Raw genomic sequence first — 25,107 nt, 5'->3', positions numbered from 1 at the left:
AAAATTTAAGAAATTGTGCTTGGTCACCAGTGACCACCCATTCAAATGAATAAAACAATCACAAACATCTTACGAAGATTTAATGTACATTTATTCTTACCACATGGAACATATAAAGATTTCATACTGAATAAATGATATTCATTGAGCCAAAAGGGGAAAGGAGGAATTTACATTAAGTTTTAGCTACATAGTCTGAAATACAAATATGCAGAAATCATATCACTGGAGGAAAAAAATATCTCAACTGTGTTTCTTCATCTAGAGTTTATTTTTGTTGTACCAGGAGATGAAATTAAAATATTTGTGTTTGCTGTACTATGGAAAAACTGTGGGGAGGCCTGTGGTTCCTTTCATATACCTAAGGATTTTATGCAATGAACCAAAGTTGAGTGTCCACTTTCATTCTTCATAGATAAAAAGTGTGAAGCATAAGAGTGAAAGACAGAGGGCAAGAAAGAGACAGAAAAAAGAAGTGTAATGTACAACATCTTATATACATCACAGCCTGGGCTGTATCTTAAGTTGAAAATCAGTCCTAGGAAGTGATTTCTTTAAGGGTCAAGTCATACAATCAGGGGGTTAGAGAGAGGAGGTAAGGGTGTCCGAGGTTCTCGATACTTTGGGGAGAAAGCCTTTCTCTCGTTACCATTAAACTAAATTTTTTAAAAACTTTTTTTTAAAAACTAGCGGAGCTGCTGAGCCAACATTTCTCCATGTGAAACAGTGCTGCAGTATGTTTACAGTCAGAAGGAAAATGGAGCACAGCGCTGTACAGAAAATGTCTACAATCTGCTGCACAGGTCTCCACCGTTAGGGTGTCCTGCTCACGGCCGATACAGGTGCCCCTGTGGGGCCGAACGTGCGGTATCACACGGCTCCCGCCCCACAGAGCTCTCTCGTTCAATCAGACTCCAAATACAAACCAGATGTGTGTGCTCACGGTGCCCTCCAGGGGACAGCAAGGGCACAATTTACCCCAAACTCACTGTAAACGAGACAGCAACTTTGGTCAAGAGTGTTTATGCTATTTATTTTATTCATTTATTTATTTATTTTGCTATAAAAAAGTAATCCATCCAACCACCCACCCACCCCTTGGGCAGCACATAGAACTTGGGGGTCCCTGTCCAGAACATTTAGTTGGCATCAGGGTTACAGTTTGTGTCGGCTTTTTGAGGCTCTGGTTCATGATCCACAGCTAATTTGTGATATCCTCCCCAAAGTGAGACACAGCAAAAAAGGGGAATCAAAGGGTGGAATCCGAAGGGGCTTGCATAAATTAAAAAAGGGAAACAGTCATTTTTCTCTGCTTTTCATTCCCTGCCCACCAAGGGAGGCCGGCGCAGGGGAGAGAACGAAAATCAGAGAACGTGGAGCCACCGCTCCCCACAGCTGTCATGACTGGCCAATCAGAAAGAGTACATCACAGATGACATGGGACACTAAAGAGTTCATAAGAGGGGAGACGGATAGGTCCAGTAGCCGTGACTCGTAGAGCGTAAATTCAGAGTGGTTCTCCTCCACCTTAGCAAGGGCGTGCAAGGCTCGGGCAGCCCGACGCATCATGTCCACACTAGTAGGTTCGAAGTGTGCACCCTGCATGTGCAGCAGGGACCCCTGGCTTTGTTGAAACTGTGTGGCTGCTAAACTGTCCTCAAGAAAGCCCAAAAGGTTCCCTATACTGCCCTTTTGTACCGCAATGGCACGGGCTGCCAGGCTGTCGCCCTGGGCCAGGTTGGCCAGCAGCACGACCGCCATTTCCCGGCAAACGGGTACCTTTCGTTCCCCGACCAGGCGTACGAGGTTCCCGAAAAGCTTCTCCAGTCGACCGAAGGGAGGCGTCGCCAGAATAAGGTCCACGTTATTGTCCTGGATGCTGAGTTTACTGAGGGTCTCTAGGACCAGTCTCTGCGGAGACAAAGCCCCGTTGAGCCCGAGAGTAGGGAAGGGGTCCTGGGCCTCGGCCGACGGGCAGACCGCCCAGTGGAGCAGACCGTCGAGCAGGGGCAGGCAGATGCTCTCGGGGTAGATGGAGAAGTCCAGCTGGCCCGAGATGTTGGCCAGCGTGACCAGGCAGTTCTCCCGCAGCAGCTCCAGACAGTCCCACCACCACTCCTCTTTGTTGCGGCCCACGTCCTCGTCGGTCTCCTCCTCCTTCTCGTACGTCAGCGGCGCCTGCTTGCGCTCGGGGTGCCAGTGGTGGAGCAGAACGAGGCGCCCCAGGAGCAGCAGCAGCCCCGGGTGCTTGGACATCTCCAAGTCGTTGCCCGGGACGAAGGAGAGGCTGCGAACGATGTTGGACACGCAGACGCAGCGGCGGGTGAGCGAGTCCTGCCAGTCTGACAGCGTGATCAGCGGCGCCTCGTCCTTGCTGTGGGGCTCGTCCTCCAAGATGGTGGCCGAGCAGCGATTCGGCGAGGGAGAGCCGGCGTGGGGGAGAGTCAGCTTGCTGATCTCCTGGATCGTTCTCTCTGGTCCCTCTCTCTCTCTTTCCTTCAGCAGTATCGCCTCCAGGGCAGACTCCAGGCTGTTAGAGGGCTTCTCTACCCTCGGATCTGAAACACCATCTGTCGGCTTCCCTGAGGAAGACTGCTGAGAGGACCTCTCCTCTTCTTTTCTTCGCTCCGCGCTAGCAGAGGGCGCAACGGGCCCCTCACCTTCCCCTTTTTCGCACACCCTCTTCACTCCAGAAGCTTGGGTGGGCTTCGGCCGCGACACATCCGTCTTTCTCTCAAAATGGGTCTGAATGTGCTCTGTAGTGTCACCCCCACCAATACTCCAGTGCACCAGGCCACTGTCAAACTCCTGAAGCCGGCCCAGCTTGTTTGAGCAGTCCACCACAAACGTATCCTTCTTTTTCACCACCTTTAGTGGAAGCTTGTCAAACTTGCTGGCCTGTTTTGGCTTCTCCTGAGCCACAGCTGGGTCCAGGGAGGGTGGTTCTGATGTTTTCGACTCTGGAGGCAAGACCTTGTCGGTCATTTTACCATCCTCACTTTTCTTGGACTCATCCATCCTCTGCTCCAATTGTATTAGAGGCTGTGGTGCTGATAAACGTTCTTCTGCCTGTGGTGACGAGTCGTCTTCTTCATCATCATCATCATCTGTTTCACCATCATCCCCCATTCCCTCCATCACGTGCTCCTCTTCATCCTCACCGTTCTCTTCTGTACGGAGAGCGTTAGGGTCCAGTAGAGTTCTCTGTCCTGGGTCACCCACTTCATATTCCCTCAGAATGCCAAAGATCTCAATGAGGCAACGCCTGAAATACTCCACTATTAGTTCCAAGAATCCAGGGAGCTGTGAAGGAGACCAATGTGGGGTTAGGACAGCACATCTACAGATGGCAAAACTGTCTCTGTGATATAGTACTGATATACTGATATAATACTGAAATAAAATCACCTGAATAAGGTTAAAATTGGAGATACTGTTGTCATCATACAGTAGGATGTTAATAGTGTCCAGAGCCCATGTGCTCTCTGCCAACAGACCTGATTTTAATGACATCATAACTCTCCATGCCTCGGGTGTGCCTAAAAAAAACCATAAGTATCTCAGCAAGGCAAAGATTAAAATAGCCTTAGGCAAAACAGTACAAGAAATCATCACCACAGACAGAAATTATACCGAGCACCCTGGTTTCCATGGCTATGAATTATTAAGGGGTGGGAAAGTTGTAGTTTTAAAGAATAATATATTTTTTACTGACATCATGAATAATTTTACAATCTAATTCTTAAAACAAACTTCATGAAAGGATGTGAATGTTATATATGAAACACTACAGAAAAGATCATTGAAAGCAAAACAAATATAATAAATTTAAATAAATATAATAAAAACCTTATCTTATAAAACATGAGAAGGCATAAGGCTGAAATCCAGTTTCTAGAAAGGTTCTTGTATGACTAGTGTGAATACCTTGGCAAATACTTGAATGTTTTGGGTTTTTCTTTCTTTCTTTTTTTTTTTTTTACAAATTCAGCTAAACTCTTGTATCATTAGCCAAGTACAAACAGCCCAACAGCCTGCAGGAGACTCGTATTCTGATACTTTATTCCTTCAGAATGTTTAAGCTGCCTCTCCACATGTGCTTATGCAATCTGAAATGGAGGAAGACGTACCGATATCCTTCATGGTGAGGCGCCTGCGTGGCTTGAGGAGGGGCTGGGAGGCCTCCACAGAGCCCGGTGGGAACGGAGGGTCTCTCCTCATCAGCGGGGGCTGGACAGGGGAGGGGATGATGTGGGAGGCGGGCACTGGGGGACCCGCCTTCTGCATCTTGATGTTGCTGTGCATGTAAGGGGATTTACTGGGGGAAGTCCTGCTCTCCATTGGTCGGGGCATCGGTGTTGGGCTGGACACCTGTGGAATGTGGTTCTGCATGGGTTGGCTGGGCTGATAGTTGGACTGCAAGGGACGGCTCATGGGCGGGGCGGTCCCGGCTGGGCCGAAGGGCGGCTGCCGCGGCCCCGCCCACTGGCCCTCGTGCCGCTGTTCGGACGGCATCATTTCTTCAGAACGATTCATGGCGTGGTAGCCAGGGCCTTGTGCGGGGCCCCCTGGGGGAACCTGTCGGTTAGGATAGTTGGGGTATCCCAGCTCTCCCCGGCCCTGCCACATCCCAGCCTGGGGGCCGTCGGGTCCGGGCTGCATGGCGCCGCCCATCATCTGAGGAGGCATAGAGCCCTGGGAGTTGGGACCTGATGCAGGCTGCATACGCTCCCTCCCGAAGGCGAAGGGGAACTGGTTCTGAGACCCGGCGGGGCGGCGCTCTGCTCCGGGGTATGACCCGCCGTACTGGTTGAACATCTCCTGCTGAGCGGACGAGGGGCCGGTAGGAGGAGGCTGAGGTTGTGGCTGTTGCTGCTGGGCACTGAACGGGCCGCTGAACATCTCACCGTCGTGGTGCCGCTTGGCTGGAGGGTAGGCTCCCTCTCCCGGCCGCTTGTAGTTCTGGTGCGGAAGAAATTATGGTGAAATAAGTACAATCACAGGAAAAAACAGAAGGAATCATACTGAGTAAAATGAGCAATAGGAGGACTATCTCCAGATTTCTAACACGTTCTAGATTTCAAAATAGATACAAAATACATAGATGCACACCCTTACAAGAAAACAGACAAGAATATTACATGCTATCAATAACTCAATATATTACTATACTACTAAAATATACTAATAATAATAATAATAATACTGTTGTAATTTACCGGCTGCTGTTGTGGAAACATTCCTGGTTGCTGGTTCGGGTAAGAGCCACCAGGTGGCGCACTCTGGCCAGGATACTGATTACCATAGGAATCAAGCCTGCGAATGACACCATGCATCAAACTGAAAATTCACCAAAACTAAACAAGAGCTTGATAAAAAATATACATATATACATATAACTTAAAATCAACACGTCCGAGTGAACTGACCGCTGTTGCTGTGCAGGGTAGCGATTTGGTGAGTACATCCCAGCGTCGGTGTTGGAAGGCATCATGTTTGGCTGTGGTACTGTAGGTCCCATACTGCCTTCTGGGCCCATCCCTGACTCTGGCCTACAACCCCCACAGAAAGAACAAGTAACATATACTGTACAGAATCACCTACACTCCTCTTTTCACAAAGCCAACACACACATATATGCACGCACACACAGCTGTTCACATCAAGGGGACAGTCTTCTATGGCTTTACCTTCTGTCATAGCCTGGCCCGTATGGATACTGTGGTCTCTGACCCATGGGCATATTCCCAATGGCACCACCTGGTCCACGGTTAAACTGTTCTCCAAGATTGTTATTGGGACCCTGTCCACCAGACATGAACGGCTCGCCAGCTACAAGTACAAATACACACCTTTACCAATAGGCACAACAGGAAATGTCCAAAACCTCAAGTCTGGAGTGTTTACCAAAGGACCAGCACTAGCAAAACAAACCGAGAGGCAGGAAACCCTGGTAGTCAAGAGTGCCTTCCATAACACTGAACAGGCCCACACATGATCACTGCAAGGTGTTTCAGCCCCAAGTTTATACTGAAATACAAGTCCAACACTCCTAGCATAGTTTCACACTGCCGATTAGCTTTCTACGACTTTTACTTTGCTGGATTTTGTTTTATTCTAAAGATACAAGCTACACCAATGGAGTTATAATTCTACAAAAAATGTATATGCAACATGTGTACATCTGTACAGTAAGGGATTTTGTTCTTTGTGATAAGGGCATTATCTCCAAATCCCCAGCAGAAATCACACCTGGCTATTAACAAGACCAATCCAGACCGCCCCAGATGAAGTCCTTACCTTTACGCATGCCACTAAATGGGTCCTTGTTGGGTTCATAAGGGCCTACGCGAGTAGGCATCTCTGGAGTGCTCATGCCAGACTGGTACCCAGAGTTGGGGGTCATAGTGTTTCTCCTAGAGAAGGCCGGATCACTGCTCTCCGCGAACGGATCCTGAAGGTTCACACTGCTCCTATGAAACGGGCTCGGTAAGGAGTTGCTCCTAATCAAAATCACACATGACCATCGCTGAATGAGCCGACCTCACCTGCCACTTGGCATCGCGGGCATTTGGCTGTGTGGTGTGGAAGCCGGCGTAGGGGGCTTCAGGTCTCCACCCTCGGCCATGGAGCTGCTCGTAGACTGAGGCGTCTGAGGTCCCTGCAGAGAACCAGATCCGGCTGGACCACAAAGAATAAAAGGTGGAAAGCCAAATCAGTTAAGAAAGGAGAAGAGCGATGATAGACCTCGTCAAACGGCACGACTAGCCAAGTCTTTACCTGGGGAGGGGGGCTGAGCTTTCGCCTGGTTCTTCTTGGTTTCTGTAGACAGGATGTCAGGCGGTGGGTCTTCGCCACGCTCGATCTTGCACTCAAAGGCGTACAGACACTGAATGTACTGCTTCTTCAGAGAGCTGGCTGCACTGCTGGAGGTACCAACATTCAGACTGGTGGCAAGCTCCCTCCACTTTTTATTCTTGTTCACCTGCAAGAAGGAAATCATCATAAAGGAATCTACTGCCCGACTGATCTTCGGTGTTCATCAGGGTGACGTCCTACATCGTATGTAAAGGGACAGCTGTTCTGATGTGGCAAACCACTCCCATACTTTACTGGGGGTGTATATTACTGGATCTCTGTTGGGAGTGTAGATGTGAACGTGTACAATCACCCCATCCAGGACACGAACCTGTGTGAGGCCTCCGATCTCCTTGACGGACACATACAGGCGGAAGAGATCCAGGGGCCTGCGGCCCACCGCGGGCAGGTTGTTCATGCCCATGGCCTTCTCCTCGATGAACGCTAGATAACGGTCCACCCACATCTTTCGCTCTGGCTCAGATCCCAGCTCATACAGACGTGTGATCTTCTCATTGGTTGTTGTGGAGGAGCTTGACTTCTAGGCATAAGCAAATTTTTTGAAAGGAATTACATAAGTGGCTCAAAACAAAAATGATTGATGTACTTGTTTACTGCACCTTATTTTTAGAGAACATTATATTTAGGATCCGTTTTGAGGAGCACTGGAGGCTTAAACACTTTCAGATACAGGGAGGCTGCAATAATCCAGCCTCTCTAACAGAGACATTTAATATGCTGTATGTCACTCGTGCTGAAGGCTGAAAATAATTTAAATGGGAGATCACATTATTAATTTATTACTTTACTCACACTGTGTATGCATTCACTTATAAATAAAGTTTTGTTAAAGCCCAGAATGCTCATGGAAAAGCAGCAAATTCCGCAAGAGCCGTCCGTCAGCTATTTAGGCCATTCTTGACCCGCTATTGGTCAGCTAGTTTTGTTGAGGAAAGGTGTGGTAATGGTAATAAGTCAATATGACACAACGTTACTCGTTCAGGTCGTTCTGTTGCCGCTTCTACCGCTCCTCAGCTTGGCCAAACATTTTCTTCCCCAATTCTCTCAGCCAATCAAAAACTTAAAACCTCATACCTAAAGCTGTGGTCTTGAGGTCAAATGTGCACAATTTTTACTTTTTGTTTTTCTAATAGACTCTGGGGTTTTTTTCTCAGATTACATTACTACATGAAACCTTATCCTGAAAAAAGTCCATGTAATGGCTATAAAACGAATAATAAAATATTTACAAGCTCTTTCCAGGACGTACTGATAACTCATCCCCCAAACCCATGGCTGGCTGGCTACTAGATACAGCTAACCACTTCAAAATGTGCTGAACTTCAATAGAAAGTAAAATGTCTTCAAAATGGAGGCAAGTTGAAGCCATCAGAGCAGTACCCCACCCTCCCTTGGGCTGTATGTAATAATGATTCCCACCCATTTGGGAGGGACAGGGCCTTCACGCACGTCCTTTGAGATGTAAGAAGTCTGTGTTCACACTCAACTAGCTTGCAATCCTGGAACTCAAACATGGCACAGTTGGCACTCACACCAAAATGCCAGCTGTCGAGTACACCTGAGTAGAACTGGACCCTACACTGCTCAGGGGACGGGTGAAGAATCCCAGTCCTGCTCCTACATTGTTCTGGGTGGCCAGTAATACTGAGCATGGCCTGCCTACAGTTGTTCATTCGTACAAAACACTGTTCTTTCTTAACAGGAGTCACCACTCGGCACTACAGCATACGGATCAGGTTGTAAACCTTGGATTTCGAGTCCGTCTTGGGCGTCCCCTCGACTTTGTTATTCATTTTCTGCGTCTGGTTCAGTTTCCCATCCATAGCAAACTCTGGACCAGGGGACATGCCTATAAACAAACAAACAAAAATAAAACCAAAATATTTATCTCAATAATTAACAGGACTGCTAAGCCAGAGGAGTGCTGTTGGAGCATCAATGAAAGTGACTATTTTATATATATATATGGGTTGTAATATGGAATACATTTATTGCTCACCACTATTATTATTGGGCATGTTTCCACCCATGTAGGGCGTTCCCTGGGTGTTCATCATTCCTGCCATGTTGTTCATGGAGGGCCCATACGGAGGCCCTGAGCCCATCATACTAGGAGACATGTTGGGGTAACCAGGCAGCCTGTAAGCCAAAACACAACAGTCTATTAGCACTATACGAACCAACAGTAACATTTTGGGTAGTGATTAACATGCCCAAATCAGCCCTTCTTAAACACTTTCTACACAAGTTAAACTATCGAGTGACGGCATTAGATGAGATTGTGTGTTGATCGTCTAGCGGCAGAGTATAATGCTAGTGAAAAGTACCTGTTTCTTTCCAACAGCAGTGAGAGGTGTGTCTAGAGTGTCCAACAAGAGCCCTGTCCCTCAGCTCCCTGTCTCTACATCTGAGCTGACCTGCTATTTCTCAGAGCTGCACCTCTGCCATCTGCTCTAACTACGCCACTGTCACAAAACCAACACACAATACAACCCAGGAGAACACCATGTGACAATTCTTACTCTCCACGAGGAGACGTAGTACCATCAATTAACAGTTTGCAGAGATCCGTGGAACCTCTAGAACCTCAGCTAGAACCTCTGCTGATGAGGCCTCACATGAATAACTATTATTTCTTGGATATGAAATGTGCTCTACGCCATTTTTGACCAACATACCTGTTGTGTATAGAATTAGTAGCTCCATGCTGCATGGCAGCTGGCGTTTCCTGGGGCTTCCTGTTGAGACCTGGAGGTGGGCACATCCCAGAACCCACCTGTGGGGGCATATTGCCAATATTGGGACCCATGTTTGGCCCCATGTTGGCACCCATGCTGGGAGCCATGTTTTGCCCCATGTTGGGAGCCATATTTTGCCCCATGTTGGGAGCCATGTTGGGGCCCATATTGGGGCCATAGGGACGGGCACCCATCTGTCCAGGGGGCATCCTACCAGGCTGCATGCCACTAAAAGGTGCCCCTCCTCCTTGTCCAGGCACAGGATTCATAGATCCACCCATGCCAGGGCCTGGATAGTTAGCATTGGGCATGCCACTATATCCTTGCTGCCTGGGGTAACCTGTAGAGACAGGGAAAAGGTGCATTTTAATACACTATAGTACGCTGCACTTCAAAATTAGTATACTGAATTATACAATATGTACTGTATTAGCATTTCAAATGTAGATAGCATGCACAGATACAAGTTGTTACCTTACATTTTTATATTATTTTTTAAATGCACCTGCAAACAAAACAATGCACAGAAACTACCAACAGCTGCTTTAGACACTCTACAAATTATACTTCACTAAACTACACTAATCACTGTAGTATCAGTAGTGAAGGCAATTCAACTACACAAACTACACTTCTCCACAGAGTGAAAGGGGATGAGGGAAACCATACCATCACAATTTGATGGTCTTAATTCCATTACATTTCTACCATACTGTTGGCAGAAATGTGGTAATATTCCTAATGCATCTTGCGTTAAAGACATTAACCCTCCCGTTGTAAATGCCTGCTCACTAGCCGTGGTGTGCAGAGGCTCAGAGTCCCCCGAGCACACCACACCGCGCGGCTGCAACACGCAGTCTCCGCGGCAGCTCGGCTGACGTGGGCTGCGCTACGTCAGATGCCTCTTTTCACCCAGGCTAAAAATAGCTGCACTGTGATCCACTGGGCTCTCAAAGAGTGAGACTGAGGGAGTGAGAGAGCAAAGCCCAGTCCAAAGAGATGAGCGTTTGGTCTTCAACTTCTTACACATGAACTCGATTCAACCTTTTAGTCGTCACAAAAAGGGAGCAAATATTGACTGGATTGTTTTGTTATGACTAAAAATTAATTTAAAAGCAGCTAGTGAAGATTTGAAAGTAACCACAATGCCCAGACCACAGAGAACTAATTTTGCTTTATATCTACCAGCTACACCCATATACAATTTGAAACAATGAAATGTAAGACAGAAACCAAAATGAGCATACAAGCTTCAGGGTAGGGAGTGGCCTGAGTGAGAAATCTGTACAATATTCAAACAAGTTCTTTGCTCTTGTAAAATTAAAAGAAATGGCAGAATAATACACCTTTCGTGGAACAAATGTAATTGCAGGATTACAAGACTTTTATTTTATAAACTATTATGAGTTTTAGGTTGCCAAGTTGCACAGAGAACTTAACCTAATATTTTATGTTTCCTTTTATTTATTTATTAAATGTATGAAATGTATCTTCTGGCTTTCAGTGTGGGATGAACACAGGAGCCTTAGTTTGAGCTGCTCACCTTGTGGACCATACTGGGCCCCCTGAGGGCCATAGCTACCCATCGAGTTATTCTGCTGATAAGGCCCCATCCCAGCATGCATCTGTGCCCCAGATGACTGGCGTGGAGACAGGGCAGAGCCAGTCTGAGGTGAGCCATAAGGCGCCATCTGAGGGTTCCTTTGCATAAATCCTGGAAGAGGGACAAAAAAATTAAAGCATTTTAGCTAAGAAAGCAAGGAAACTGGAAAAATGTCATTACACCACTTTGTTCCTGGTTGGTTTTACCTCTCTCCTGGCCCATGCCAGGCTGATTCATAGAAGGGTGCAAGATGCCATCAGACTGACCACTAGGGGGGCGAGGAGGCATCTGGTTTCCTATTTAGGGGGTGGGGGGAAATAAATAAATAAATATAAAAATTTGCACATCAAGCTAATTTTATATGTCACACAGCAGATGGAAAAATGGTGCATTCGTTATGCGGTTAAGCTCACTTCAAACAAAATGTAAATACAAAATGAAGATCACCATTTCTTCCGCAGGTTACCGTTCCTCCGTGGTCTTACCTGGCATGGTGGCGGGGGAGAGGGGTCCGGAGCGGGAGGCCGTGGCACTGGCGGGGGAGCCCACAGGGGAGGGCGAGGGGCCACGGATGCCAGGCAGGTGAGGGGAGGTGTGTGGGGAGAAGGGAGACTGTGCGGGGTTACTCTGCTCGCCCTGACTGCTCGACACTCCGGACGTGCTGACGCCAGGACTCAGGGCTCCCTCCGTCCCCGTGGGCAGGTCATCGATGGACCCGGACAGGTCCTGCAGAAAGGAGAGAGGCAGGTGTGCGGATATGAAGACCAAAGGCATCTCGTCATATTCACATGTGTACACACTGGGAAACAACAGGTGCAGAAGGTCCACTTCCTCATATTGCGTCCACCTGGAAACCATTCTTCCCCATTTGCACATAAACATCAGAAAAAGAGTGCTGTGCAGATTTTGCAACTTCTAAAAATACTGCTAAATGTCTAAACTTAACTGCATAATGCCAATCCATTCAGCTAAAATCGAAATAGAAATCTGCCCACTGTACATTCAGCATGAACATCAGTTCAGAGCCAGAAGTCTGGAAAAAAAAACTAAGGAAAAGAAACTTTATTATAGATAAAAAACGAGTCGCTAATGGTTTCTAAACCAAAAATCCTTAAGCTATTATTTTACATTGAAAGGTGCTGAGATTATATGATGGCAAATTAAACTGGAATGCCTGTTCAACCACACAAACAAAACTTGTAAACATTACGAAAAGAGAATCATCATCTGTTCTTTCTCCGGTCCCATCTCCACCACAGACTCGCATTCTGGCACCATTTCTGCTGAGCCACACTCCACAGCCCCGCCCCTCCCCATCAGCCCCGCCCCTCCCCATCAGCCCGCTGGCCTTATTCAGCTCATCTGGGGCGGGGGAGTGGGGATCACAAAGCATCCCACAAGTTGCCATAGCTACAGTAGTTCACTGCACGTGTGCCGAGTCAGCACACACGCGCACGCACACACACACACACACACACACACACACACACACACACACACCTGCCCTGGAGGTCAACGCATCCACTATCTCACCATCTTAAAATTCAGATCCACTTCATGGACCCAGTTAAAGATGGCAAGCAGAGAGTTCTGGGACAGGTCTCTTTCCCCTTAGCGTTTCTGAAGACTCGTCTTATGTTCTTTCTTTCTTTTTTTCTTTTTTAGTCATTAGGAATCCCCTCAGTTGTCACTGTGGTTAATGAGCTTTCTTAATGACATTTCACACTTTGTAAGGAATCATACACAAGCAGAAATCACCCAATAAATTGCGCAAATTCGCAACTCGCCATTCATGTCAAATCAAACTTGCGACTCCCTTAGCGAGTAACAGATCCTTAGCACTGGAGTGAGAAGGCAAGAGTGAGGACTCACGGGGAGACTGGAGGGTCGGCCCTGCAGGTCATCAGAGCCGCTCTTGCTGGAGGCCACCGGTTGGCTAGAGGCAGGAGCACCGGACTGGGAGCTAAAGGACTCCTGGGAAATCTCCTGTAGTGCAGACAGGCAGGACGAGTGCTCTCATCACTTGCATGTACAACTCTTGAATATATATAAAATGTCTGAACACTGTTAATATTTATGTATATTCCTTCTACATGATGCTATGAAGTACTCTACGGTAGGTCCCAAATCACCTGCGGAGGAGGGGGGAACCGTTGATACGCAGTCTGTTGCTGCTGTGATGCATTCTGGGGGTACGACGCCGGCTGGCCGTGCCCAGGGGGCTGCTGGGAAGCGGGGGCGGGGCCTTGCTGTGGCTGCTGCGTAGGCGGCTGCTGGGGACCTTGTCCGGGCGGGTAACCGGACTGGGCCTGGGAAACCGGAGGAGCCTGGGGGGCACCCTGGGGTGGCGGCTGGGACGGGGGCGCCTGCTGCTGCGGGTAAGGAGACTGGCTGGGCTGGGCCGCAGGGGACTGAGAGTAGGGGGGCTGCGGCTGGGCGGGGCCCGACATGGGCCCCTGGGGCTGCTGGGCCATGTGAGGCTGTTGGTAGGGAGCGCCACCCTGTCCGTGAGGGGCGGACGGCTGGGCCGAGTGAGGCTGCTGTGAGTAGGGGGCCGTGCCGCCCGGTTGGCTAGGCTGGGGCTGAGGGTACGCTGTCTGCTGCTGAGCAGAGTGAGGAGCCTGGCCCTGCTGACCGTAATAGGCCTGCTGGCCCTGCTGCCCATAGCCCCCTGGTCCCTGTTGTCCATATGGTGCCATCTGCACAGAAAAAGAGAACCACACTCATTAGCTACGAAGTTATTTGGTTTACACAAACGATGAAAAGGTTCCGATATTTTTAGCCAGAATACACGGAATTACATTAAAACCACATTAATCAGTAATTAACAACGAAGTTCTTCAGCATGGCCAGACGCATTTACATAATTCGAGGTAAGTGCAAAACAGTTGTAATGTTCACGTTTCTTCGAGTCGTGCTTTGCAGCGAAGGGTAACAACAGAAAACAGAAATCCGACTGAAATCACTCGCATGTGCTCCACTGTGTACAGTCTACACGATCAGCCTCAGTGGGGACTAAATTTAGTAAACCTGGATCTGGAATTTCCCCTTATACAGCGTTCTCTATTAAAACCTGTACCTGCTCATTTACACCAGAGAAGCACAGCACAGCACGGGAAGAAGCCGGCACTGACCTGCTGTCCATACTGCATGCGCCCCTGCATGCTCATGGGGTATCTCTGAGGGCCCGGGGGCCCATAGCCCTGGCCCGGGTAACCAGCTCCCTGCTGGCCAGGAGGCCCTTGGTGTGCCTGCTGGGAGTAGGGACTACCCGTCCCATATAGCTGACCACGCATTTTCCCAATCTGATCCATAGAGCCTGGTGCCTGTGGACATAGAGAGAAAGATATGGAGTATGTGTGTAACATATTATGCTATGGCGATGTCCACCACCCTACCTACCAATGCCTAGAAACACAATCAACCAGGCACAGCAAGTTGTATGGCATACAATACGTGACCGTTTAAATTTGATCATTTTACTGAACGCATTGCAATGCAGCTACACAATGGAGACTAATTACCACATAACTGTTAAACATTTTCCCCAGAATGACTTGTAAAAGATAAATCTGTATTTATTAAGCACCACTATTTACAGCTACTAGGTATTAGCGCAGTCATTAATACCACATGGGCATTATGTTATTACATATTGCAATTGTGAGCTTGGAAATACATGAAAAGCTACCATTCAAACCTTAAAGCATCATGATTAAAAAGACTGGCCGGCACTGTTTCCACCAAAACCACTGAACCAAGCAAATGTCTGTGTGTCTGTGTGTGTGTGTGTGTATACACGTACATACACATACACACACACACACACACACACACGTTTCCCACGGTTATTAATCTGCATTTTACCTTTTTCTGCCTAGTTAAGGAAGTCAGGAGTGTTCGCTATATATAACTCATTATATAACTCATTTCAAATGGAGGGCAGTCTGCCGAATATTTAACACATCCCAGCTGTACTGTATTTGAAACGGGGCCAAGCCAGCGATTCCACTAAAACACAAAAAGAGGAGGGGGACAAACTTTGGCACTGAATGAATGACCCACAGCAGCCAAGAGCAGAGAGCCTTGAAAACAGTGGATGGGATGGTTTTCTCTCACACTGCCGACACAAATGGGTTACGTCTCTGCTTACAGGCATGTTGCACATGCCCAAAAGTGAAAATTGTTGAAGTGCAGTGAGGATTTTGTCTTCATTCCGCAAGTCTCGAAAGCAGCAATAAGTGAAACTGACAACTGCCAATATACGATACGAGGCCAACAAACTCCCTCCAAGACATCCACAGTGGTAATAGAAAAACTGTCCCCACAACTGTCAGAGTACTTAGAAAATGAGACGCTCTAGATCAGAGTAAACGAAGTGTGAGAGCAGGACATCAAGGCAGGAAGTCTGCTCTCTCACCTGGATTACACCTTGGGGGGGTACCTAAGGTCACATGACACCAAAGGTCACATGATCACATCCGGGTTTAAGCCCATGCACATGCGATGACTTGCATTGTTATTAAGTACCTCATTTTGATAACTGAGTGTACAGAAACAAGTTAGGCATCTTCTACTGTTTTAAGTGTCTAAACAAGTCAAAACAGTGTGGGCACTGTTCACTGCCACAGATCCACAACCAACGATGCTTTATTTACTAATCCCTTATTTTAAAAACAACAACAAAAAAACTACCATTGTTTTATGTTTGGGTAAGGCAAAGCAAGAAAAATGCATAAAACTAACAAAGAGAGCCAGCGAGGAGAAAGAGTAACCAAACAAAACACTCTCCGTCTCTAAACTCATGGGTTACGGACTCTCGGGCTTAGTATATTCAAACTAGGTGAAAAATCAGACAGCTGCTGAATTTGCCGTGGGCTGAGGTTTAAGACAGACTCAAAACTGTTAATAAGAGACTAGATAATCTATTAACTTTGTTTAACTTCACACATAGATGAGTTTTCAGGTACAAAAACGAAGCGTCTTGTAATGGTTACTATATTATACTTCCACTGGTGTGAAGCGGAGGTTGCGTGAAGACATTCGTAGTTTAGTGCAGGTGAGCTGAATGTTGAACAGCAACTTACTGCTGAAACATAGAAGAATCATTATATGGTCATGCAGATGAACTATAGTGTACATTTCAGGATTGAGTGAGGAAGCCATCCTGAGCAGAGAGAAAGATACAGACTGTGTGTGTGTGTGTGTGTGTCAAGCAGGTTATGAACAAAGCATTAAATATTTCACTTTCACAACAGATGCTGTATGATGTATATGCATTGTAAACAAAGTATTTGTTATTTATGTTTTATTTAGATTTCAGTCATGTCCATGCACAATAACTGTAAAAGTGTATCATATATAATACAAAAAAAATCAAAGAATCTTACGTTTCACCCAAACAACTGAACCACAGCACCACAGTGGTTTTTTAATGAAAATATATTGGATCGGTATAAATCTTGGGAGATATTCAAATGCAAGATTTCGGTATTAGGAAAGAAAAATTGGTATTGTGCCACTTCTAATATCTGACATGCAAGATAACTTTCCAGCACCATTTGACAATCACAAGAGATGTGGCCACAGAACCAGCCCCACTGGAAGTCTAAAGCTATTTACTGTGATTTACAAAACACAGGAGAGTATTAAACAAACAAGAACACAAGACAGTCGACAAATATCTTGAGTCTGTGGTGTGTTTATCCATACAAGCCAGTCTGATTTAATTACCAACCTGATGTAAGGCCCCCTTTGGTAAACACGCTCTAGTCAAAGAGGCCGCGCCAGAGCTCCTGACATTTTCCAGTGTCCAAATGAAAAAAAAAACCATAAATAAAAGCAGCACATGGCTAATCTGCATAAGATAAAGCAACCGCTCCCGGGGCAGGACCCGCCACTGGACTGGCCCTTTGATTGGCTGTGGGGGATGGGGTGGATACCGCAGTTCCAGCAGATAAACTGAATGCAGCGAAGAAATCCTTCAGCTCTACTAGCAAAAAGCTCCATCAACATGATCCACAGGACAACCTCAAAAAACAAACACGTGGCACTGCATGCTGTACTCGTATTAGAGGTACCTGTAATGGGCAAATAATCTGGTAAAGACTTTGTGCATTCATATGAATGAAATTAATTCTAATATAATACAGTTATAGCAACTATCTAGTTTGGTCAATCAAGGATACGGGATTTGATTTTTATGTTTAAACTGTGCAAGTACTTAAGGAAGATGCATGAGAATGTGTTGCCCAGGTTGGGACTGCATACTACTGCCAATAAACAAGTAAATAGGTACTAGTCACTTATTTATGTAATCATGTTGCCATCTACTGCAGCTAAACTCAGTATGATACAGTAAAAGACCGACCAGCATTTTCGGAACAAAACATTCAAATAAATTGTAAATGTTGATTGTTTAAACTATCACTCACTCATCTGCAACATCAAATATTCCCGATATTCATCAGGATGCTCGTCTCTCGCAACAAACACAATTTGATTTGTTGTATATTCATTAGCATATTCCAACAGAGATTACCAAAAGATGTACCGTGCTGCTCCAGCGCATGTATTTCACAACATACTTGCAGGCCATTGCAAAGATTTCAAACAGCTAAAAACAATGGGATAACAGCAACTTCTCGCTCTGGCTAGCAGTCCAAGACTAAGACTCCAGTAATGCTCATTCATCAGAAAACTACATGTAGTCTTCCTCCAGCTCGTTCTGTTGAAATCGATTCATTTGATGAAATCTCCAAATCACAAACACTACTAGCGTGCTGTGGTACATTCTGTCGGTCCTGTACCTGTCGTGCAGTCTGGCACTGCTGTCTGTATCCCATATCTGACACTGGGCCGAGGAGGCAGGTACAGGAGTCTGCTGACCGTGCAAACTAATTCAACTAGCAAGAACAGGTGCCCACCTGCATCCTCCAGCATCTGTGGACTCCAGGCCAAACAGCTGCTGAATACAGAGCTCAAGATTTGTACTTCCAAACCACGCGGTAGCAGGTGAGTAACTCCTTTGGTTACTCATGTAGGAAATCAAGGGATGCTAAAAATGTACACAAGCTCAAACTTTGCTTATTTTAACTTGTACACACTGTCTGCTCTTCTGCCCATGTATTAGATGTTTTACCATCCATCAATGTGCACTATATAACACATGTAAAAAGCAATTCACCCACCCTGCGATCTACTGTTGTCTGCTCAGTCTACTGTGCTGACCTTCCGGTGCCTAGTGGCTAAACTAATATAAAACTAGTATAAAAATTCAAATGGTTTTAACAGTGCTTGATATAGTTTATAGCATGTATTTATTGTACTTAATGTTTAGTTGCACTATTGTATTTGCTGTATTTACACTTTTGGGTGCTGTTATACCAAATATTTGTAGCCTACATATTGTTCCTCAGTAAACACTTATGTGGTAAGAATGAATAACAATGTTGACTGTGACTAAATGCATGGACAGCACAGCAGATGTCAATTATTAGGAAACAATGAAAAATATACATCGTAAAAAAGATATACATCATAATTAACGACTACATTATGATTGTGAACTTTAACATGTAATTAACATGTTACAACTTCAGTAAAGGTGAAGGGTATTTTTTTAATATCACAAGCTCAAATGAAAAAAAAAATGAACTGATTTAGTCAAAACCATAGATCCATAGGAAAACAAGCAATGTGCTGATGGATATGAAATATATTAATATAGAACACATATCGTTCAGTTTTTAAGTAGTCTAACCTACATCACAAACAAAACAAAACGTATAAAACATTACTTACTTCCTAGATGCTGTTACGTGGTTAAGAAGATATTGGCATAACATTATCCAAATCACTTCAACACTAAAATGGGTTTTGGGTCTAAAACTAAAATCTAGGTTTACTTGAAGAGAAAAAAAAATGTTCCAATCATCATAGCTACATAGATTGCATGCTCTTCATTCAATACATTTCACTGTGCTGTTACTATAAAAAAAAATATATTTTTTTTATATAATAGTATAATAATGATATTAGCAATCATCTGCACAATTAGTTGCAATGACCTAAACGAACTCACCATTAGTTATAGCGCTATGGACTTTATCTGAGGCATTTGCAGGATACCATATGCAGAGAAGTGCTCATAACTCAAACCATCCCTGCAAGCTTTATAACTATTACTGATTTTTCATCAGATGACCCTCAATATGAAAAATCATTAGGATTCCAGATAATTACTCATTTGTAATCTGACAAAAGAACCAGATATTATGATCAAATACTACATGATTTTATGTGAATTGTCAGTTATGTTTAATCATACCTCAAACCCTGTGCCAATTATAAAAAGATAGTTTGCCCATGTTTTTAACTTTATTTTCATAAAGAAAATATCTGTAGCAATGAACTGGTGCTTGGCATAGGAACAGTGGTCTAGATTGAGGATAATGGTAGATTTAATGGATGGCCTCATAGAAAGACTTTAGTGCTTCATATCACACCAAGTTACCAATGAATTTTTAAGATACAGGGTACTGAAGATAATGCCTCTCTATTTTCTTCAGGAAAATAAAGTCTGTATACAAGTTATCGATTTGGCATAATAATGGCAATATAGATATTCAGCATAAAAAAACTGGAATCATAATACCAATAAGTCAGATTGTGTTCTAATGTACATTTTGATAAGATCACACCCACTGTTTGAAAAAAAAAAAATCATTATGTCAAGTTAATTCACCATACAACACCAGATAATGTAATTATTTAGAATATTGCATCAACACGGGCCAAAATGCAGACACAGGCATATATATGGATTAGTTTCATCAACCACTCTTTGAGAAACTGCATGTTCCACTTAAAGCATGGGAAGGCGAAGCAACATTAATTGGTCATTTTTTTCCTGCGTTACATCATATGTAATTATAAATGGCCAAGAGCGCAGGATAAGGAGCCAATGGGATCCGGGCGAGCGTGTAAACCCGAGACCAACAGTGTCCGGGCGGTGACAGCAGCTTTTACCTCCACTATTCAAATCCCAAAGCAAACCAACCTGCACTCACTCAAGCATTTACAGGCACACACTTATACCGTCTCGTCAGGCCCGTGTTTCAGTCTTTTCATTTTTTCCCCCCGAACATTTCACAATTCCGAGTGCATTCACTCCCCAAATAAATCATAAACATCATTTAATGTGTATAATAGCTACATATGTGTACATATATAGATATATAGATATCTATAAACGTTATGAAGCCAGTGACTAGCTTGCTAACCTGGCCAAGTCCTTCAAACAACGTAGGCGTGAAAACGTCCGTTTTCTCTCCAAAACAAACTCGGTTTAGCAAAAAATAAATCCGGTCAACTGACTCTTGACACACGGCTATATTATATTAGATTATATATTATATATTGGACATGAATTTCCATTCAATGTTGTGAAATCCTGAGGTGGGAACGGACGGCTAACGCGCTAGCTAGCTGGCTAACCTTCAGCCCATTACGTCTAAGCCGCCAGCTCCTGGGACGGCGAGGGGGACACAAACACACACATTTCACGCTTTTTCTCCCCCAAATCACGCACCGCTTTAGCTCCGCGGGGGACCGTGGTGTCCTCTAACTACATCCAGACACGTTAAAACCAACAAACGGGCGCTGCTCGACAGAAATAAGACGCTGTTAGGCGAGGTGGTGTGTGTGTGGAAGAAGCGAGAGGAGGCAGCCATTTTAGGAGAGCCTCGCTCAGACAAAAAAGCTGCGCTCGGCTCGCACGTTTGACAGCACCGAGGCCAAACGAAAATAAATGTCTTATTTTAAACGCGATGGTCAGTTTTACCTGGTTTCTACCAAGGGGCTGGCCCGTACTTCCCGGGCTCATGGGCGGCGGGTGGTGGGTTCTTTGTTGCCAACCCGGATGGCCCCCTCCATACTGGGCACCGCTGCCAATATCTGCCGGTCCCTTGCTGGCGCCCTCCTGGCTGTTGTAGTCGTTGGGCGGGTAGCTGGCGTAGCCCCTGGTAGAGCTGGTGGAGGTCAGCAGTTGGTTTAGAGTCGGCGTGGATGTCGGCTGTGGATTTCCCATGTTATACCTCTGGTTGTTGTTATACGACGCAGCCATAGCTGTGGATCCTCCCGCTGGCGGCGGCGGCTGCTGCTTGGCTGACTGCCCCCCTACCGCCTGGGCTTGGGTATTGCGCGGGGAGTTCATGGCGTATCCCTGGCCCGGGTAGGGCGTACGGTTGGAGAAAGGGTTGTAGCTGTTGAACTGGTGGTTGGGGAAGCCGTGTTCGTGGGAGTTCGGCTGGTACGGGTCCATCATGGTGCCGGACAGCGCGGCTGGCCCCGCCGCAGCTGCCATGCCAGGGCTTTGTTGTCCGCCATGTTGATGAAAAGGGGCCCGTCCGTAGTGCTGGCTGTAGCCGTAGGAAGGTGGTGGGAAAGCGGACGAGTGGTGATGCACCATCCCGGGGTGGTTGTTCCCTTCGGCTCCGCTGGTGTCATTTTGATTATTGTTCACCCTGGAAGGATTCCCGTTCCCGTTCTTCATCTCCGATTCCCCTCCTCCTCCCCCAGCGTTCCCAACATCGGCCCGGTCGTGCAGTTCTCCGCGGCCCGGAGATCCGCTCTCCGATCCCGGCTCCTTATTTTCCTGCTGCTTCTCCCCCGGTACCGACTCCTCCTTTGGGTCTCGATCCGGTTTTTTCAGCTCGGAAGGCGGGCTGGTGTTGAGAGAGGTAGCGCTGGCGACCTGAGCGGCCATGATCCCCCCTCTCTCTCTCCCTCTCTCGGCGACTCGCTCACAATCAAACGCTCGACATTGAATGTAAATACGGCAGTTTTACACCAATTTACCCGTGTCCCGACTCATCCCCACCCCTCACGCCGGACCGAATCCGGACCGCACCGTCAGCACTGCTTTTTTTAAGAATAACTATTAACTTAAATTCGGTTCCCCGGAATGAATTTAAGCGAGACAGAATTTGTGGGGGTCCAGTTACAGAACCAGACTAGAGGAGCGGATCACACCAGCACGAGGCTCACACAGCCATCTTACCGAGCCGCACTGCAGCACGGCAAACACGGACTGGACTCCCGACACAGTACGGAACGGACTGGGCTGGAGGTGTGCGCGCATGAGTCTCTCTCTCTCTCTCTCTCTCTCTCTCTCTCTCTCCTCTGTGTACGCGTGTGTTGGATAGGGGGGTGGGGGGTTCTTGCCGTTGCATAACAGCATGTAAAGCAGCTTTTTTGGAATAAAATATACTGACATACAGCACGAATACAGTGGGTCCAACATAAATATATGTATATATAGTACGCATTACTAATTTGTTGACTACCTCCAGCACTCCGGTGGGGTTTGTGGTCGCTGAATGTTGCCCTGTCGTCTAATAAAGTATTGCAATTGAAAGGCATTAAGTGTATTGCACTTGCCATTAATATATGGCAAGAGGAAGTAAAAAAAAACCTACATATTCACTTATTTGTATTATTATAAAATGCCATGAATATCACATAAGAGTTGCTGAAATGTTGCTGATTTTATAAACATTTACTGAGGCGCCACAGACATACTGTAATAAAACTAGAGAGAGGGAGAGAGCTTTGCTCGTTGAGTAAGGTATAGGAAGAGGGCAACAGTAGGGCTGGGCTAGTCTGTGAGCAGGAAGTGAAAATTGAAAAAAAAAGAGAGAGAGTGAGAGAGAGGGAGGGAGGTAGAGGGTGAGAAGAAAATCAGATAAACCATGGCAAGCGGTTGAAAGGCAGAATACATTATCATCACAAAATAACCTCTGTCTATTTATACTGTGGTGCAGTTTGGACCCTGAAAGAAATAGAGCAGGTATCTCACAGGAGGAAAATATTCCTCTTTAGAAGAATAACACGGTCTCATGTCCTCACATCTCCCCACCCCCCTCATCTCTCCTCTCTCTGCCTACCTCTCTAGCTGAAGCCTTGCTGGCTGCAATAGAAGCACAACTCTGCTAGTGAGCGTGGGGGATGGGCGGAGCAGCTCTAATGCAGTGCTGCTGCTAGCCTAGTGCTGGCCTGCTCCAGCTCTGCTCTGTGCAATAGAGAATTTTTTTTTTACAGTGATTTTTAAAACTACATTTTGAGGATAGACTTTAGCGATTGAATTGTGTGTTCATATATCTGATCACTTTGCACAACAATATAAAACACATTTAAATATATATTTTTATATAAGTATATATATTTTTTACATTTTAATATTTAGTCAGTCCTATTTAAACACACAACTGCAACATTTCTATATACTGATTTTGCCCTCTATTTGTTCAGCCATAGATAATTAACTTTAATTACTGAAAACCTGTAACTGCAGTGGGGATCTAGGTATGATTTAAAAAGTGAACAAATATTATTCTTTACCATAAAAAAACTGGCTATAGATATTTTGTTTCTTGCGTCTTGATACTTGCATCCTCATTGAATTTTCCCTTAAACTCACATTACAGTGTTATTAAATGCAGTTTTAATTGCACTGTAAAAACAGCTATGCAGTTCAATATACAATCCTTTGTTTTATTCATCTTTTTCAAAAATGATAGACTTTCTTATTTATGCAGTGCTAATACAACATTATTACTGTTGTACTGTTTTAACTGTTACCACATCTATCTGGCATTGTTGTATTTAACAGTTGGAACACTTAGATGCCCAAGACGAGAGTGAAATTTTATCTTTCAAAGTATAATTACAATACAGTAATAATATGCCATGTTTGTAATCGACATCATTGACATTATTGATTCAAATTAAAAGTATATTGAAGGATCTTTTTGGAATTGGAAAGGATCCAATTTTTGTTGTTGTTCTCAATTGTTATAGTTCATAGGTTAGAAAACATGCAAGTTGATTCATTATGGTTTTTCACAGATATATGTAAAGGTACTAAAACAAAACAAAAAAAAATTGGTCACTGCTCTCAAAATATATGGTTTACCATGTAAACCTCATACCCCAAACACTCCCATAACCCTAAATTTGCCAATAGTTTACACATAAACTACACCCATGGCCAAGGGAAGAGGCTGCTCTGTGGCACGCACCATTCAATCAGTGGTTCATTCAATCGCCTGCTTTCAGACACACCCCCACATGGGAATCCACAAAGTAACCAGAGCAGACGCAGGGAAGTTGGGGCCTGGCCAGCAGGTTGCTGGGCAGCAGTCACACACACACACACACACACACACACACACACACACACACACACACACACACACACACACACACACACACACACACACACACACACACACACACACACATTCGTTGGGTGAAGTGTGTTAAGGAGAGGAGAGGCGCTCTGGGGAGCCACAGCGGCGAAGGATGCATGTGCGTGCGTGAACACACCCCTAAAACACAACAAACCTATAGAAAACAAAAACATGAGAACACTATCATTTTACAGGGCCTAGCTACGTCTCTAAAATAAATATAAATAAATAAATAAATATATATATATATATATAGTTCAACATACAATTATTTAAAGCAAACATATTATTATCGATATTATTTTCACACTATATTGTCAGGCTAATTCTCTGTCAGACATTATCTTAATGTACTATGAATTATTACAGTATACTATATTTATGTATTGGATATAAATAAATCTGTTTTAAAAATCACAGTAAAACTAAATCAAAAAGGGGAAATCTGTTAACAGATCTGTCTATCTTTTAGACTAGTGAATGCTAATTCTCTGTCAGACATTATCTTAATGTACTATGAATTATTACAGTATACTATATTTATGTATTGGATATAAATAAATCTGTTTTAAAAATCACAGTAAAACTAAATCAAAAAGGGGAAATCTGTTAACAGATCTGTCTATCTTTTAGA

General features: G+C 45.2%; 1 protein-coding gene across 3 annotated transcripts; it reads right to left on the bottom strand.

Annotated features, from left to right (window-relative positions):
* Positions 1-74: 74 nt before the first annotated feature.
* Positions 75-22,324, bottom strand: arid1aa (AT-rich interaction domain 1Aa). 3 transcript variants are annotated; one of them, XM_076971695.1, is made up of 20 exons: positions 21,065-22,324; positions 14,355-14,546; positions 13,353-13,919; positions 13,093-13,206; positions 11,706-11,946; positions 11,427-11,516; positions 11,161-11,331; positions 9,558-9,957; positions 8,879-9,018; positions 8,625-8,728; positions 7,190-7,399; positions 6,781-6,985; positions 6,549-6,681; positions 6,301-6,467; positions 5,691-5,832; positions 5,430-5,552; positions 5,220-5,316; positions 4,131-4,962; positions 3,409-3,539; positions 75-3,303 (listed from the first exon to the last, which is right to left on the bottom strand). In XM_076971695.1, the coding sequence occupies exons 1-20, from the start codon at positions 21,986-21,988 to the stop codon at positions 1,399-1,401; spliced, it is 6,888 nt and encodes a 2,295-aa protein (XP_076827810.1). In that variant the 5' UTR covers positions 21,989-22,324; the 3' UTR covers positions 75-1,398. The 3 variants fall into 3 exon arrangements, with proteins under 3 accessions (XP_076827810.1, XP_076827809.1, XP_076827808.1); XM_076971694.1 differs by having other exon boundaries at positions 6,301-6,473; positions 7,190-7,396; XM_076971693.1 differs by having other exon boundaries at positions 6,301-6,473; positions 21,065-22,323.
* Between the last annotated feature and the right edge of the window lie 2,783 nt (positions 22,325-25,107).

Source organism: Brachyhypopomus gauderio, chromosome 13 (genome assembly GCF_052324685.1).
Source record: "Brachyhypopomus gauderio isolate BG-103 chromosome 13, BGAUD_0.2, whole genome shotgun sequence".
Classification (NCBI taxonomy): domain Eukaryota; kingdom Metazoa; phylum Chordata; class Actinopteri; order Gymnotiformes; family Hypopomidae; genus Brachyhypopomus; species Brachyhypopomus gauderio.
The sequence above is the reverse complement of the archived record's forward strand: the minus strand, read 5'-3'. Positions and strand labels throughout refer to the sequence as shown.

What these genes read in the sequence shown, in the direction of transcription:
- arid1aa (XM_076971693.1), bottom strand. Translation starts at nt 21,988, where the DNA reads ATGGCCGCTCAGGTCGCCAGCGCTACCTCTCTCAACACCAGCCCGCCT. An exon ending in ACTAATTCTATACACAACAG is followed by an intron (nt 9,019 to 9,557) that starts GTATGTTGGTCA and finishes TTTGGCTTACAG; the next exon opens with GCTGCCTGGTTACCCCAACA. An exon ending in CCAATTTTAACCTTATTCAG is followed by an intron (nt 3,304 to 3,408) that starts GTGATTTTATTT and finishes TCTCCTTCACAG; the next exon opens with CTCCCTGGATTCTTGGAACT.